Source organism: Brassica oleracea, chromosome C5, assembly GCF_000695525.1.
Source record: "Brassica oleracea var. oleracea cultivar TO1000 chromosome C5, BOL, whole genome shotgun sequence".
NCBI classification, from domain to species: Eukaryota; Viridiplantae; Streptophyta; class Magnoliopsida; order Brassicales; family Brassicaceae; genus Brassica; species Brassica oleracea.
In genome coordinates, this window is record NC_027752.1 from 20,329,504 (window position 1) to 20,345,870 (window position 16,367).

At 34.1% G+C, this 16,367-nt stretch overlaps 2 protein-coding genes across 2 annotated transcripts; both read left to right on the forward strand.

Annotated features, from left to right (window-relative positions):
• Window positions 1–4,451: 4,451 nt before the first annotated feature.
• Window positions 4,452–6,396, forward strand: LOC106344056 (reticuline oxidase-like protein). Its single transcript, XM_013783437.1, has 2 exons — window positions 4,452–5,125; window positions 5,343–6,396. Exons 1-2 carry the CDS (start codon window positions 4,489–4,491, stop codon window positions 6,296–6,298), a joined length of 1,593 nt encoding a protein of 530 aa, XP_013638891.1. The 5' UTR covers window positions 4,452–4,488; the 3' UTR covers window positions 6,299–6,396.
• Window positions 6,397–14,446: 8,050 nt separating this feature from the next.
• Window positions 14,447–16,217, forward strand: LOC106343779 (reticuline oxidase-like protein). Its single transcript, XM_013783083.1, has one exon. The coding sequence runs from the start codon at window positions 14,496–14,498 to the stop codon at window positions 16,077–16,079; it is 1,584 nt and encodes a 527-aa protein (XP_013638537.1). The 5' UTR covers window positions 14,447–14,495; the 3' UTR covers window positions 16,080–16,217.
• The last annotated feature ends 150 nt before the right edge of the window (window positions 16,218–16,367 follow it).

Consider the following 16,367-nt stretch of genomic DNA (forward strand, 5'->3'; position numbering starts at 1 on the left):
TGGTTGGTGTCTACGGCTTCGTCTTGACGAGAGGAACACGATGATGGTCTTGGATGCACGAGATTCGCAACGGTTAGAGAGTTATCGGCGAATTACTAAACGGACGAAACTAAGCTTAACTGCCATGGCGGTTTCCGGCGATTCTAAGCTGCAGCGAACGGTGGTGACGAGCTCACACGGCACACGGTTGCTCCGGCGACGAGCTCAGGTGAGCTTTCTCCCTTCCTCTTCTCTCTCTCTCTCTCTCTCTCTCTCTCTCTCTTTTAAAGAAAGGCAAAATGGCCTTTGGGGATAGTTTGGGTCTAATTTTTGGGGTCATTACATTTAGGGTCATTACAATTTGGTTGTCCAGAGAAGTTCTTACAAACAAGAAAACATATGTTAGAATATATCTTTAACCTTCAACATCTTTTGCAGGATAGCAATACATACATGACCCGGAAAACTCATGTATTGAATGGGCAAGTGGAATTACTCTTGCCTAAAGTTGAAAACATCATCTTTATTTTTGAAATCACCAATTAGAAACATTGATTAAAAGCTAGTAAATACGTTGCAGGAAAATAGGAATAAGATAGCAGATACAACACGAAAGACGATTAAAGCAATAAAACTCATCCCGAGTCATGAATCATATGATAATCACAGCCTAGTTGTCAAATAGAAAAGAAACAACTTCTGAACACCTATTTTTGGTTCGAAGAAAGCGACATTTGGTTGAAAATTCTAACCATAGGCAAGCTTATAGATAGGTACTAATATTAACAAATATATGGATCAGTTGTTTCTAGGGGCGAATCCAGCAAAAACTTTACCCGATAGTTATCATAAGAGGAACATTATCATAGAGTTTGAATTACTTGGAACAAATATTAGAGGAAATTATAGAGGTGTACATTGGAAATGCTCTAAGTTATGTCTACCCAGTACCCCTGGTCGTTTCCAACTTTCCATGGTTTCAACCTCTGTACATTCTCTCTAGTTTACTTCGTTAAGTTGCCTCTTTTCTCTCGTTATCTTACTGCTGTAAATTTAAAGTACTTGTATATTTTGTTGAGCATAACCAAAAGCTTAAACTAAACTTTTTGTATAAAAAAAAGTTAATCGATAACTTCTAGCTACAAAGTTATCCATTGCCGAAAACATGCTCGAGTTAACTTGTTGAAAATGGATTATATTTCTCGGACAAAGCTTACTCAATAAACTGAACTCGGTCCAACAACACCACATATTGGCCAAAGTCGTTTAACATATAGGCCGACTATAAAAAAAGAAGAAGGAAGAAGACATAAAAAGAGAACACCTAAGATCTAGAAAGGGATCAAAAAAATATAGTTAAGTACAAAAACTAGGATTTACATTTTTACATGTGTTCTTGTCGATTTAACTTAAAACTCGTAAAGTTCAATCATCTCTCATGTAATCGTCTTTTTAATTTTTAATAAAATATCTTTCAAATAATTTACCATCGAATTCGTGATACCTTTCATATTTATCGAAATCGGATTAAACAAAACTCTAAATTTGGGTGATTCATAAATATTAAAATTTTAAGGACGTTTTTACCAAAAAAAAAAAAAATTTAGGACGATGTAAGTAATTTTCTTATGTTCTACAGAAAAAGAAGACTAGAATAGTGAGTCATTTGACCTTAGCCTAATTAATGGACCTACGCGGCGAAAAAAAAAGAGTGCCACAAAAGACTACATTCTTTGTGCTGTTCTCGGTGCATAATTGCATATCGGGCTTGAGCCGCTTCATTGGCCAGAGAATCATAATGATTACTGCATTTTGCTTAAAATGGTAAAATCAACTTTGGAGCAAATCTGCTATTGTGATTACGACACCATGATGCGTGCATGGCATCATCTTGTTTACGTGCGTTAATCAGTTTTATTTTACATGTTTCGCGATCAGAGATAAAGATGACTAGACGCACTAATCTCTTTTCATGTTTATGATTAATTTAGTTGAAAAATTGTAACTTGTGTCAGATTTGCACTTCTCCTCCTAACCCAAGTGCTTTCGTCAATCATCTTTTGCTTTCGTACGGCAAAAAAACACGTAGCTGATACAATGCATTAATCATTTTTTGCTGGAACTAAAACTTATATATAATCTCTTTATAACAAGGTTTCTAATACATTTTTGTGTTAGTTTATAAGAAATTTTGTTTTTGTGGATTTCTAAACAATATTCTTATCAGCTTGTTACTGTACAAGAAGAATACATCTCTAGTACCCTTTTTCCTTTTTTTTCTTTGTTTACGGCTCCAATGATAGGTCAATACCTTATGAAAGTCAAACCAGCCGCTCAACGGTATCCTTCATGTTATACTTTAGTCAATAATTCTCACATATAAAAACACGTATTCATCGTGTATACCTTTTGTTTATGAAGAAAGCATACGTAAATATTTTTGTCAAAAAAAGCATACGTAATTTTTTCCGTCAAAAAAAGCATACGTACGTAACTTAATCTTGTAGAACTTGAATATATTTTTTATTTAAACAATCATACAATCTTTATCAACAATTTGATTCAAATAATTAGGTCGTTAACTGTCTTGATCATAGTTCGGAAAAAATGTTAGTAATTAACGATCCTTAGCTGATTATAAGAGCATTTGCATTGGTGGAGTTATTTGAGCTTTCCAAAAGACAACTTCAAAATTTCAAAAATAAAATTTTGTACATGTTAAAAGCAAACAAAACTCTAAATTTTAAGGTTTTAAACAGTAAAGCAATAAATATAAGGTTTCACTGTTTAAAATCTTATATTTAAGATTTCTTAGTTTAAATTTTTTACACTTATGTTTTTTGAATAATCGTATTAACTTTTTTCTTTTATCATTTTAATCCCTAAAATTTTATATCTCATAAAATTTTACATATATTTTATAATTTAACTATCATATATAAAGTAAAAATATTAAAATTCTACTAAAATTTATGTAAATTTGATTTAAAATTACAAAATCTCCAAAGCATTATCCATATAATTTTGACTTAAATATGAATGCGTTATATTATTATTTTATGTTCACATTGAATAAATCCATAACAGTAGTTTTGTAAACAATATTCATCAGTTGTAGATTTTACATTTATCTATAAAATTTGGATGATTGTAACTAATTTATATCAATAGTAAGGACTAAAATATAAATTATGAAAAATTATGGTTTAATATAAGGTTTTTCTTTAGCAGAAAAACATCATCAAACCTTAAATTTAAAATTTTGTCAAACTTTAAAATAAGGTTATTTTTTGGAGATGGTCTTATAAGGAATCTCTCACTAAAAAAACAATGAAAAAGTAGAAAATGTAAAAAAAAAGGAGTGAGAGAGTTTATTCTTTGAGAGATTCTAACAATTTATTGAGAAACTTTTTTATGTTTGTCAATTTGTGAATGGCCTATATTTTAAAAATGTTAAAATTATACTAAAAGTTATCTCTACCCAACGTGGATAGCCTAACTGATGAACTCACAAATGTTGTTTCAAAATTAACTCCTACATTATAAACTCGAGTTCAGGTTACAACTCGAGTTCAGGTTACAATTCAGAGCAAAACAATTGATTTTAAGTTAACTTCAAAATTTTATCAAACCTCCCATATCTTTCCGAATTTTATGTAAAAGTTGCAGATGAGAATATTAATATGAGTTCAATCCAAAACTTCGAAATTACTAAATCCATCGAAGCTGTATACTTTGTGCAAGAATTTAATATGTATTCTAAAATAATATTAGACTTAAGGAAGTATTTCAAATTTTTATATACTCATATATTATTATATATATACTTTTAGTTTAATATTTTTGAGTATCCATTTGATCTGTAAATGAAGATGATGTTCACACCTTCCACTGCCTAGCAATAACAGATTCATTTTTTCTCTATTAAATTTCCAACATACTTACTGCAACTTCTGATTTTTAAAATCTGGTCTGATTAAGTAACGAATGAGCGTTGCCGAGTAGTTCATGGCCTAGTGGTCATTGACAGTCCCTCTGGAACCTTGGCATCACGGGTTCAATCCCTTCCTACCTTTTAAAGTGAGGCTTTCTCCTCTGTGCCCTCTGGAACCTTGGCATCAGGGGTTCAATCCCTTCCTACCTTTTAAAGCGAGGCTTTCTCCTCTGTGCGGGTTTGCCGTCGTGGCTCGAAAGTTAGACAAAAAAAAGTAACAAATGAGCGTTAATTTTGTTTTGGAGTTAATGCAATCTCTACTATCGTTGACACATGCATTGTTGTATAAACAATATTCTTTAAAATTTAAATATAACTAAATACTAGAACATTGTCATCACGCAAAATAAATAATTATGAGACAAGTTGAACCCACATTTGACTTTTCTTGGTCAAACATTTTGGCGTCATGCATGATCTTCTCTTAGTTCTCTATCGTTATATATATACCTTCAAAAGCCATAACGAAATCTACAAACACAAAAAATTGTTTTGTTCTTATTTCATCGTTCAAAATGAAACGTTCAAGAACAACGTTGCTCGCTTTGATCTTCTTCATTGTCACCATATGGGAATCAAACTCATCATTAGCAAATTCGGAGACTTTCACACAATGCCTAACGTCAAAATCCGACCCCAAACATCCCATCTCCTCTGCCGTGATCTTCTCCGGAAACAGCTCCTACTCCTCAGTACTAGAAGCCTACATCCGTAATCTACGGTTCAACACCTCCACAACCCCAAAACCCTTCCTAATAATCGCCGCAACACACGAATCACACGTTCAAGCCGCAGTTACTTGTGGCCGACGTCACCACCTTCAGATGAAAATCAGAAGCGGTGGCCACGACTACGACGGCTTGTCATACGTGACATACTCTGGGAAGCCGTTCTTTGTCCTCGATATGTTTAATCTCAGGTCGGTTAATGTTGACCTAGCCAGTAAAACCGCGTGGGTCCGAAGCGGTGCCATTCTCGGAGAAGTTTATTACTATATATGGGAGAAAAGCAAAACCCTAGCTTATCCGGCAGGGATTTGTCCGACGGTTGGTGTTGGTGGCCATATTAGCGGCGGAGGGTACGGAAACATAATGAGGAAGTACGGTCTCACCGTTGATAATACTATCGATGCAAGAATGGTCGACGTCAATGGTATAATCAACATCTCTAGCTTCCCTAATTTATGAGCTGGTTAAAGTTTTAAGTATTACTCAAGTCCTAAAATCAACAAAACTCATTAAAACACAGTGATTTTGGTTAAAACTTTGGTTAACATAATCAACGGATTATTCAGTTTAGACAATCACCTAAACAGATTATATAAACTATAGACGTAATTATGTGTTTATATTATATTTTAAAATTTCAGGAAATATTTTGGATAGAAAAATGATGGGAGAGGATCTCTACTGGGCAATCAACGGAGGAGGAGGAGGAAGCTTCGGCGTCGTTTTGGCCTACAAAATAAACCTCGTCGAAGTCCCTGAAAACGTCACCGTTTTTAGAGTCTCCCGGACGTTGGAACAAAACGCGACGGAGATCGTTCACCAGTGGCAACAAGTCGCTTCAGTGCTTCCCGACGAGCTCTTCATAAGAGTCGTCATTGACGTAGTAAACGGTACCGTTTCTTCTCAAAAGACCGTTAGGGCATCTTTCGTAGGTATGTTCCTCGGAGACGCAACGACGCTTCTGTCTATATTAAACCGGAGATTACCAGAACTAGGTCTGGTCCGATCAGATTGTACCGAAACGAGCTGGATTCAATCAGTGCTTTTCTGGACGAATATCCGTGTTGGTACGCCGGAGACAGTTCTCCTCCAGAGGAACCAAACCGTTAATTATCTCAAGAGGAAGTCCGATTACGTCCGCGAACCGATTTCAAGAACCGGTTTAGAATCTATATGGAAGAAGATGATCGAGCTTGAAATCCCAACGATGGCTTTCAATCCATACGGCGGCATGATGGGGAGGGTTCCGTCCACGGCTACTCCGTTCCCATACAGAGCAGGGAACCTCTGGAAGATTCAGTACGGTGCGAACTGGAGAGAAGATAGGTTGACGAACCGGTATATGGAGCTGACTAGGGAGCTGTACCGGTTCATGACTCCTTTTGTTTCCAAGAATCCGAGACAGTCGTATTTTAACTATCGGGATGTTGACTTGGGGATTAATTCTCACGACGGAGTTGTCCGGAGCTACGTGGAAGGTGAACGTTACGGGAAGAAATATTTCAACGGAAATTTCGAGAGGTTGGTGAAGATTAAGACGAGAGTTGATAGTGGGAACTTCTTCAGGAACGAACAGAGTATTCCTGTGAAACCATAGTTTCAATATATTTATTTAGTGAAATTGCTATTGTGTAATGATTGTGTTGTAATTCTTATGAAGTTTATAGTAAATAAAGTTCGATTGTTATATGGGTATTAGATTCAGAATCTCGGGCCTATAGTAGAATTTACTAATAGTAGTATATAGATGAAATATTGATTAAGTTGACAATAAAAAAGGAACATTGAACTCTTATTTGAAGATCTCACACTATTCTTGTGTTCTCTGGAGCACCACGGCACCACTGTTCGTAGTAATAGACCCTTTTACCGTCACATAATTCTAATGAAGCATAACCAAGAGTCAGACTAGTCAGAGCAGGAAAGAGATTTGATACTAAAAGGTTGGAGCTTTGAAATATTTTCAAATAAAATATTTGGTTAAAAGTTATTTATTGAATATCAGTTGTAAACATGAGTTTCTTTAGTTTGGCTCAAAAGCCGGTTCTGCTTAGGGTGGAGGTGGGATAAGGATTTTCTTGGGCTATTTTGATAATTAGTACATTTAGAATCCCATGAATTATGAACACTTTTTATCAATCACCTAAGATATACGATTGAGATCGCTTATGCAGATGCTAACATTTGGGAAATAAGGATTCGCTTGGGCTTGTGATAATTCAAGAAGTAAAGCGGGATGGACTTTACAGTTTTGAGCTAGTGCAATGAACTATTTTGGTCTATGCCGTGCATGTGGAGAGGCATATATAATTAATTTTTGCGACTCGCTTTATTACGGACCTAACTATCGGACCTAACCAATCGTCTCTTTCCGTTCATCTTCACCGGTTGGTAAAATGAATTTGTTTTCATGGTGGTCAACGTGATCGGTTGTTACTTGTTAGATATATATATATACTAGGATTATGCCCGTACTGCGTACGGGAAAGAAAATGATTAATTTATCATGTAAAAGTAGTATGTTTTGTAGCCAAATTTATTACTGGAATCATGGTAAATTGGTAATACAATGTATTGCAATGTTTGTAGAAAGTAAACATATACTTGAGTCGTTGAGTTCTATTAGAATAATGATAACATTTTATTCCTTTTTTTTGGAGGGACGAACAAAAAAAATATTATAGTGTTTTCATCATGGATTTTATTTTTGATGCAGGAACAAAAAAAAACAAATATTAATCCAAAGAAGACTATGCAAAATACAACACTTCTTTTTTTATTCTGTAAAAGAAATGCAACACTTCATTATGATTAAGAGTTTAGTAAAATATGATACTCATACCTGTAATTCCATTGTTGCTGATAGTCTTTTTGGTAATGTTAGATATTTTTGCTCTTTCCACGTTTTTTGAAATCTGCATCAATTAATCATTATGTTGTTAGCCATAAGATACAATTTCATTAAACATGCAAAGAAAGAAAAATAAAATAGAGACTTTTGAAGAGTAACATAGAGACAGAAAAACTTTTTTTTGTACACTTTGCCCTCTGTCTCAGATTTGAAAAATAAGTGTTACCTTAAAATTGACTGAGAAGAACTTTTGCATGAAAATGTTGTATGAAGTGGAGAAAAGACTCAAAAGAGTGAGAACCAAATATATTAAGCAAGAGAAAGTTATGCAAATATGATAGAAGAATTTATTTTAGAGAAGAACTGTTGCATTCCCACATCGGGTTTGTAGATCAGAGGAATAGTGTTTTTTTTAGTAACAGACAGTTATAGAATAACCTTCCACAAACATAGATCGTAACATAGAGCAGTTATCTGAAGATTGGTGGTTAGTGGGTGATCATAGTGAGTGGCGTGATGGACTCAGAATTTTTTTATTTTATTTTGTTTAATGAATATCAAAATTGGTTGGAAAGTTTTGTTTTTTTTTAATATTTTAAACTAATTTAATTTTAAAATTATGTGGCATAATACGATTGGCTGAGTGACTTGTGTTTTATATATAAAGGATAAGGTAATGTAGGATCCAAATGAGTGATCCTAGATGATGCTATATCTTCTTCCATATATCACATTGTGGCTAAAGTCTCTCTTGAAGCACTGTGGTCACAATTGGTTGTATCAGACCTTTGGCAAATGAAAGTTGAAGTTGAGTAAAAGAAAAACTAATCGTCTCTTTCTATGCCGGGAAGAATTTCCCGTTTTACTTTTGCAAAAAAAGAAAAAAGAATTTCCGTTTTTACTGGGCAAATTGTGTGATTTAGGGATTTTAAGAATCAGTTTCGCGAGATTAATTGCGTTTGTATATGGGAGAGTTGGACTAGTAATGCGCAAAGACTTGTTTTTTTTTTTTTTTTTAACGCTGATCTATTATGATCTTACACGAAAATATTTGTTTGTTTGCTATATCTATGAGAATAATATGTTTTCTATAAGCACTCTCTAGGTCATATTGGTTACAAAATGTTGATAACATTTTTGATAAATCAATAAAATAATATGCATGTGTTGGAAACGATGATTAATAGTCCAATGATGTGTTATATACAGCTAATAGTAATTGATTTATTTCTCGATTTGTATTATAGTCTATGATTTGTTTGTGAACATGGGTTTTGATAGGCGATAGATTAGTTGGGTGATGAGCTGTGTTCGACCTGTTTCTTATACAGGGTTGATCAATGGAGAATCTCATGAGCATTTCACTCCGTAAAAGGGAATTAGGTATGAAGATCCATTAATTCCTTTCTTATTCATCATTTGTGCTGAACATGATAAATTCGAGTTTATTGTGCTTCTAATTTAAAACTAAACTAGATTTCGATCTGCGCAACCGCGCAGTTTTTGTTTTCATTTATTTTTATATAAATATTTTGTTTCAATTCTAAATTGGTATATATTATAATATATATGTGTCTATCAATTTTAAAACATAATAAGTTTACGGTATATTTTTCTCAATGAATAGATTGTTTCAAACTTTCACATGTATTTGTATCTTCTTCTATATATATATTTTCAGATTATTATTTCATTATTAAAATCGTAACTATATATATAAAGATTAGTAAAATATTTTTTATTGTGATATTCAAAGATATTGTAACATTTCACAAATTTAGAATTTTTTTAAAAAAATTAAACTTTTCGCTTCATAGATTTATATTATCGAGTAAATAATTAAACACTTAATTTTTGTTTAATTTTTAAAATAAACTATATAGTTTAAAATTTGTTTTCATTGGTTTAAGGTAGTAAAGATTAATCATTGATAGATAATATAAATTTTGTTATTTAAAAAATATCTTTATAATTTTAAAAGTTAACATCGACAAATATTTAGATATTTAACATATGGAGGTATAGTATTACAACATTAAATTATATCTATTTAATTTATAATATCTATAAATCCAATACATCATCTATTGTTTAAATTCAATTATTGATAGCCCAATAAAAATATCTGGTAGGCCCAAAATTTAAATGATAAGATTAGAGATTAAATGTAACATGACTTTTTAGGAATATGTCCATTAGGTCCATTTTTAAAAAAATCACACATGAATCAAGGTTGTGACTTCTGTTTTAATATATAAAATAGATTGGCTATAAACCTTTAGATATTTCTCATGTCTCAGTTAGACTCCCGATGTGAGAGCTTATATTCTCATAGTCTCCCTCGAGATGATGTTTCCTATAACTATTAATCTTGACAATATCCCAATCTAGGATTCAATTCAGTCAGACCGCATGAACATTCGGGCCAGGCCGGTTTAGGATTGATAGGGTATCTTTCCTTCTTTTAAAGGGCCCGATCGATTTCGGTTCAGTTGGGAAAGGTGTGTCGGACTCTGATACCATGCTTAATTCAGACTTATCATGAACTTCCTACTTAAAACCAATTGCGATAAGTGAACTTACTCTAACTTTTCATATATTACTCACTAGGTGACTTTCCCGTTCTTAAGCACAAATATAAATATTTACAAAATAGTCAAATTATAATTAATTAATCTATAGTTTCCACTTTTTGATAAATTTTAAATTATTTTATGATCTATATGTATGAAAAATAATTAAACAAAAATGAGGGAAACCATTAGAGATGGTCTTGGTAATCAGTTCAACACCCAGCCCTTCTAACCAGTTTGAGCTATAAGTGGCTTCAAACCATTATTATAATTTAATAATTTATAAACCATTTGTAATTAGTATATTTATTAATTTTAAACGGTGGTTTATACTATTAGTCAAACGGCTAATTATAAGAAACTTAGGTACAACCGGTACCACTGCTAGTGCTCTTAGAGTATGATTAACCAGGAGTTCTTAGAAGGTTTTTAATGGAAGTTTTTTTTTTTTTGTGTAAGGCAGCAAATAATTGTTTTTAACGGAAGTTAAAAAACTGTTTCTTAACTTTTAACTAAAAAAGCTAAGAACCGGTTCTTAAAGTTTTTATTTAAAAGTTAAGAAATAATTTTTTAACTTCCGTTAAAAACTCCAATCTAAGAATTTTGGGTTAATCATGGTCTTATTATGTCTAGTTGTTGTGAAATTTATATGTCAGTCAAGGAGAATTCCCGTTCACTTTTACTGTAAAGTATAATACACTCACGTGCATGAAAGATGTATACATTTATTGACCAAGACATTCAACGCTTCTCAGGGCATTAATGGACAACGCGGGATCTAAGCAAAGACTCGCACGATATACATATATGATCGGATACATAATCTTTGACGGATCTTAATTAGTTTATTAATCAAAAATACTCGATCCGTACTGCTTCACGAATAGGTTACAAATATATCTATTCACCGCCAAAATATTTGATATGAACACTGCATACGTCAAACTTGTAAAGTCATTAATTATGTAAATGTGAAAACTGGAAAGGGACGTGGTCGTAGCGCCGCACCATGAATCTTTCAGAGTTGATCACAGGCGCGTCAGTGAGGACCTCACAGATACGCGTGGAAGGGGTGAAACGGATCACGAACTGATGCTCCGTGATCTTGTACGTGGAAGCGCACCTTGCAACTTCAAAACGATCCACTTTTACTATAGAACCGGACTTCAGATCAGGACGGTCGTGACTCGCTCGATTAGCGGGAATGAACCCGTGAATAACCGAGTCCTGCAAGGAAATTTAAAAATCAAAATATTAGAACTTTTTAATCAAAAAAAAAAACGTAAAGCTAGCAGATCTATAATACAAAAGTCAGTACCAGTTCATCGAGGAATCGAAATATTAGAACATTTTAATAAAAAAAAAAACGGAAAGCTAGAAGATCTATAATACAAAAGTCAGTACCAGTTCATCGAGGAGGAGAATCGTGATCCCCATGAACTCTCCATTCTTCTTGATGTTACGGGAATCCCAGAAGCGAATGAGACGACCAACAACGAACTGAGAAGTTCTTCCGAGGCGGAGAGAGTTGAAAGTGGAGTGGGCGACGACGGCGTTAGCGACTGGAGAAACTGCAGAAGTCATTTTCGGAGCGGGCGTTACAGAGCTAAGCAGGGAGAAAAAGTAGAAAGAAAAGTTAAGAGCAACCGAGAGCTAACCTTAGAAGCCCCTATATAATGGAGACTGGAGAAGCGTTAGAAGAAGCCAAATCGTATCAGCGGCGGTGTAAGTGTGCGTCAATGAGATGAGTGACGGAACTCGTATCGTCAGATGAGGACTCGTATCGTGAGATGAGGAAGCGTCTCTGTGTCGAAGAACAATCTGGAAGTAAAATGAAACCCTAGGAGTCGCGAAAGAAGTCAGAGACGGCCCAACCAATAACAACTGAAAATCCTGATAAAAACAAAACAGACCACGAGAAAAATAAAACACGTGAGGCCCACTGTCCGAAAACCCACTCGTCAGCGTAAAAAAAAAATAAAAAACGTGGGACCTATTGTCGACATGTCGCCTCATGGGAGAGAAACTCTCCTATTATATAATAGATTATGATTATGAAACGCGTTATTGGCTAATCGTATAGTGCTCAAAAATACAATAGGTACAAGTTAAAGTCAAATATCCTAAGTCCACTACGGCTTTTGATTGGTTGATCGAACGGAAAAAATAAACAAAATTTCATTCGAGAAATTAAATACAAGATAAAAAATATGAACTTTTGTTTATTTTTCATCAAAATTAGAGAGGAAAACCAAGTTGCTTTGGTCTAGTGGTATAGGAGCTCCAGCTGGAGTGCTCGTCCCTGGGTTCGAGTCTTGGCCATTGCGAAATTTACATGTGGGCTGCAGCACCCGAGACCGAAGACCGTTACACGGTGAGCCACATGATGACGCCTTGGCAGCGTCCATGCTCACTTCGGTCTCTAGTCTGGACCATCTCGGTTGGGCCAGGATACTCGGTTAGCAAACAAAAAATTATAGAGAAAACTTTTTTTCATAAATTCTTTTGTCCATAAAAGTAGTTTAGAAGAATAGAGTGAGATCCCCTTGTTAATAATTTAAAGAAAAATTTAGTTTGATAGGTATAAAATTGAGAGACAAATAATTTACCACAACTTTTTGGGAAAAAATATTTTTTTTTTGGTAAATGTTAAATGACAAAAGCATCTTAGCTGTAACATTATGTGAAAAACAAATTGAACTCTTTTAGAGAACCGAAATTCTCATATCAAAATATGTACTAACAAAAGGTGATTAATGTGATTCTCATAAAATAATTTCTTTATGAGAATGTAAATAATTTCTTTCAAGGAAATTGAATCCGAACGTACCACTGGTTCGTGGGATATGATGTTTATAGTGGTAACAAAGGTTTGGAATAAAAAGTTATATGGGATCATTTAGTTTCTGATTTCAATCCACAGACCGAAACCCTATACCAAACTCTGTAATTTGTATAGTCGATTATATAGGGTAGTATATACACCGAAGAAGATTAATGTACCAGTTGACACTTTGTTTTTAACCTTTTACAGTTTCGCTGGTACGTAAAAATTATCTTTTTTTTTTGGATAAAAAATACGTAAAAATTATTGGGAGATGAATTTGTGTAGAATTTGTGAATTTTGAGAATTGATAGATTTAAAAAAGTTACTTGGATTGTGAAAATTTATATACATTGAATTATGAAATTCGATCATAACTTTTCTTAAATTGATATAGATTTTCATGAATTTGTATTACATCTTTTCTATCATTTTTTGTAAAATAAATATAGAAATCATATAGCGTGATTATTTATTTTTTTGTTTTCAAATTAAAAAGAAAATAATACTGATACATACAAAATTGAACAATTTTCTTAAATAGAAATTTTATAAGATTTTGTCACAAAAAAACATTTAAAAAAGAAAATAACCGAAAGAAGTTTCATTAAAAATATAAAAGACTATTTTACCCTTACGGTATAAATGTATATATAAAAAAGTTGTTTTTATATTTTTTTTTTTCAAATTCGAACATTTTTATAATATTTCTATTTTATAAAAAAATATTTTTTTCAAATTTTCTTTTTGAAATTCGAAAATGTTTTTTGAAACTATTTAAAAAAATATATATTTTAAAATTGCTAAGATTTGTAAATGTAATTATTATTATTTATATTTAAAATATAATTTAAAAAAAAATAATTATATATTCAAAAATGTAAAAGTATATAAATGTAATGAATTATAGTTTTGAACATATAATTTCGATTTAAGGTGCAATAAATATTTGGTAAGAATAATTATTTTGTTTTCTAGTATATTTATCACAAGGATTTTGAAAATCACATGGATACATATGATATTTTTAAAGTTGAGTCTTATGAGTAAAAATGAATAGAATTCATCTCCCAATAACACTATATTTAGTTAGAATTAGAGAATCAATAATAACTAAACTTTTTGAATAACAAGAGATTTGAATGGATTTTGAAATTTTTTAAACCAATAATAATGAATTCTACTAAGATTTTTGAAATCCATGAACCAATAACAATGGATTTTTAAAATTCACAAACTCTACACAAATTCATCTCCCAATAACCCTTTTAGACGGAGAAATTATATTTTCAATTAGGTTTGGATAAGATAGTGTGACTAGGAGTTAGTTATTTGCAAGCTTTGACATTGAATAATTGTTATTTTCTCGACAGACATTCAATAATTAATTAATCTACAAAACAAAACTAATTAAAATACTTAAGTAGTGAGTACTATTGAACCAACAAGCTATCAAGGATCGAACTCTCACCTCTATATAAATATACACACACAACCTATCAAAAATATATCCAAACTTTCCAAAAGTAAACAGAAACAAACAAATATGGAAAACATGCTCGTGCTCTGTCTGCTACTGCTCTCAGTTTCAGTTGCAACTTCACAGTCCGTGATTGATTCGGCCACTTTCCTCCGATGTATCGTACGACAGGGATTGAACCCACCGGATCAAACCTCTGAAGTAACCTACATCCCAACAAACTCCTCTTTCACCACCGTCCTCCGCCGCCGCATACCCAACCTCCGTTTCGACAAACCCACCAGCCCAAAACCCCTCGCCGTCGTCACCGTAAAAAATTGGTCGCAAATCGGAACGGCGCTAGCATGCTCTCGCGAGCTCTCTGTCCAGGTCAGAATCCGAAGCGGAGGCCACGATTTCGAAGGTCTGTCTTACACCTCCACAGTCCCGTTTTTCGTCATCGACATGTTCAATTTCAGATCGATCGACGTCAACCTCACAGAGGGGACAGCTTGGGTAGATTCCGGCGCCACCATCGGAGAGCTTTACTACCGTATCGCAGAGAAGACCAATGTCTTTGGATTTCCAGCGGGTTTGACTCCGACGTTAGGCGTTGGTGGACATTTCAGCGGTGGAGGGTACGGAACTATGATGAGAAAGTACGGCTTGTCCGTGGACAATGTTGTCGGATCCGGAATCATTGATTCAAATGGGAATATCTATACCGATCGAGTTTCAATGGGAGAAGATCTTTTCTGGGCGATTCGAGGAGGTGGAGCGGCGAGCTTCGGCATAGTGCTGGGATACAGAATCCGACTGGTCCCGGTGCCGGAGAGAGTTACGGTGTTCACGGTCGGCAAAACCGTCGGAGAAGGAGCTTTTGATCTTATAATGAAGTGGCAGAGTTTCGCTCCCAGTACAGATCGGAACATGTTCGTGAAGCTGTCGTTGACTATAGTCAACGGTACGAAGCCTGGTGAGAAGACGGTTTTAGCCTCCTTCATTGGGATGTATTTAGGTGGGTCGAGTAAGACGTTGAACGTGATGAACCGGGATTTCCCGGAACTAAAGCTGAAGAGAATCGATTGTACGGAAATGAGATGGATCGATTCGGTTCTATTCTGGGCCGGTTATCCGATCGGTACACCAACTTCCGTACTGTTGGACACGACAGTTGCGAACAAGTTGTTCATGAAACGTAAATCAGACTACGTGAAGCAGCCGATTTCGAGAACCGGTCTCGATCTGATACTCAAGAAATTGGTGCAAGTTGAAAAGGTTGAAATGAATTGGAATCCCTACGGAGGAAGAATGGGTGAGATCACGAGTTCGAGGACTCCATTCCCACATAGAGCAGGAAACTTGTTCAACATTGAGTATCTTATAGACTGGTCGGAAGCTGGAGATGCGGTGGAGAAGGATTACTTGTCACGTGCACGTGAGATGCATGGGTTCATGACCCCATACGTGTCTAGTAATCCGAGGGAAGCGTATCTTAATTACCGTGATCTTGACATAGGGTCAGGTGGTAATTCAACCACTTACGAAGGAGGTAAAGTCTATGGAGCTAAATATTTCAAAGACAACTTCGAGAGGTTAGTGAATATTAAATCCATCTATGATGAGATAAACTTTTGGAGGAACGAACAAAGTATTCCGGTTCGGAAATAATTACTACATGATCACAGAAGTGTTATGATTTGTGACATGCATGTATTAAGTTTTTCAGAAAATAAAGCAAGAAATATGTATTAAGATTCTGTTCAATAAAATGTTGTGAAATGTACTGAGATCTTTGGTTGGAGGATATAGGCATGTGCATTTTCTTTCTTTCTTTTATATCATAACGTACATGGCCAGAGCGAGATAGTTCTATGATTCTATCATATAATATAAGATATGAATTGTCATATGGAAGTATATAAGGTGTGCTCAATCCAATTAATCCGAACCAACCAA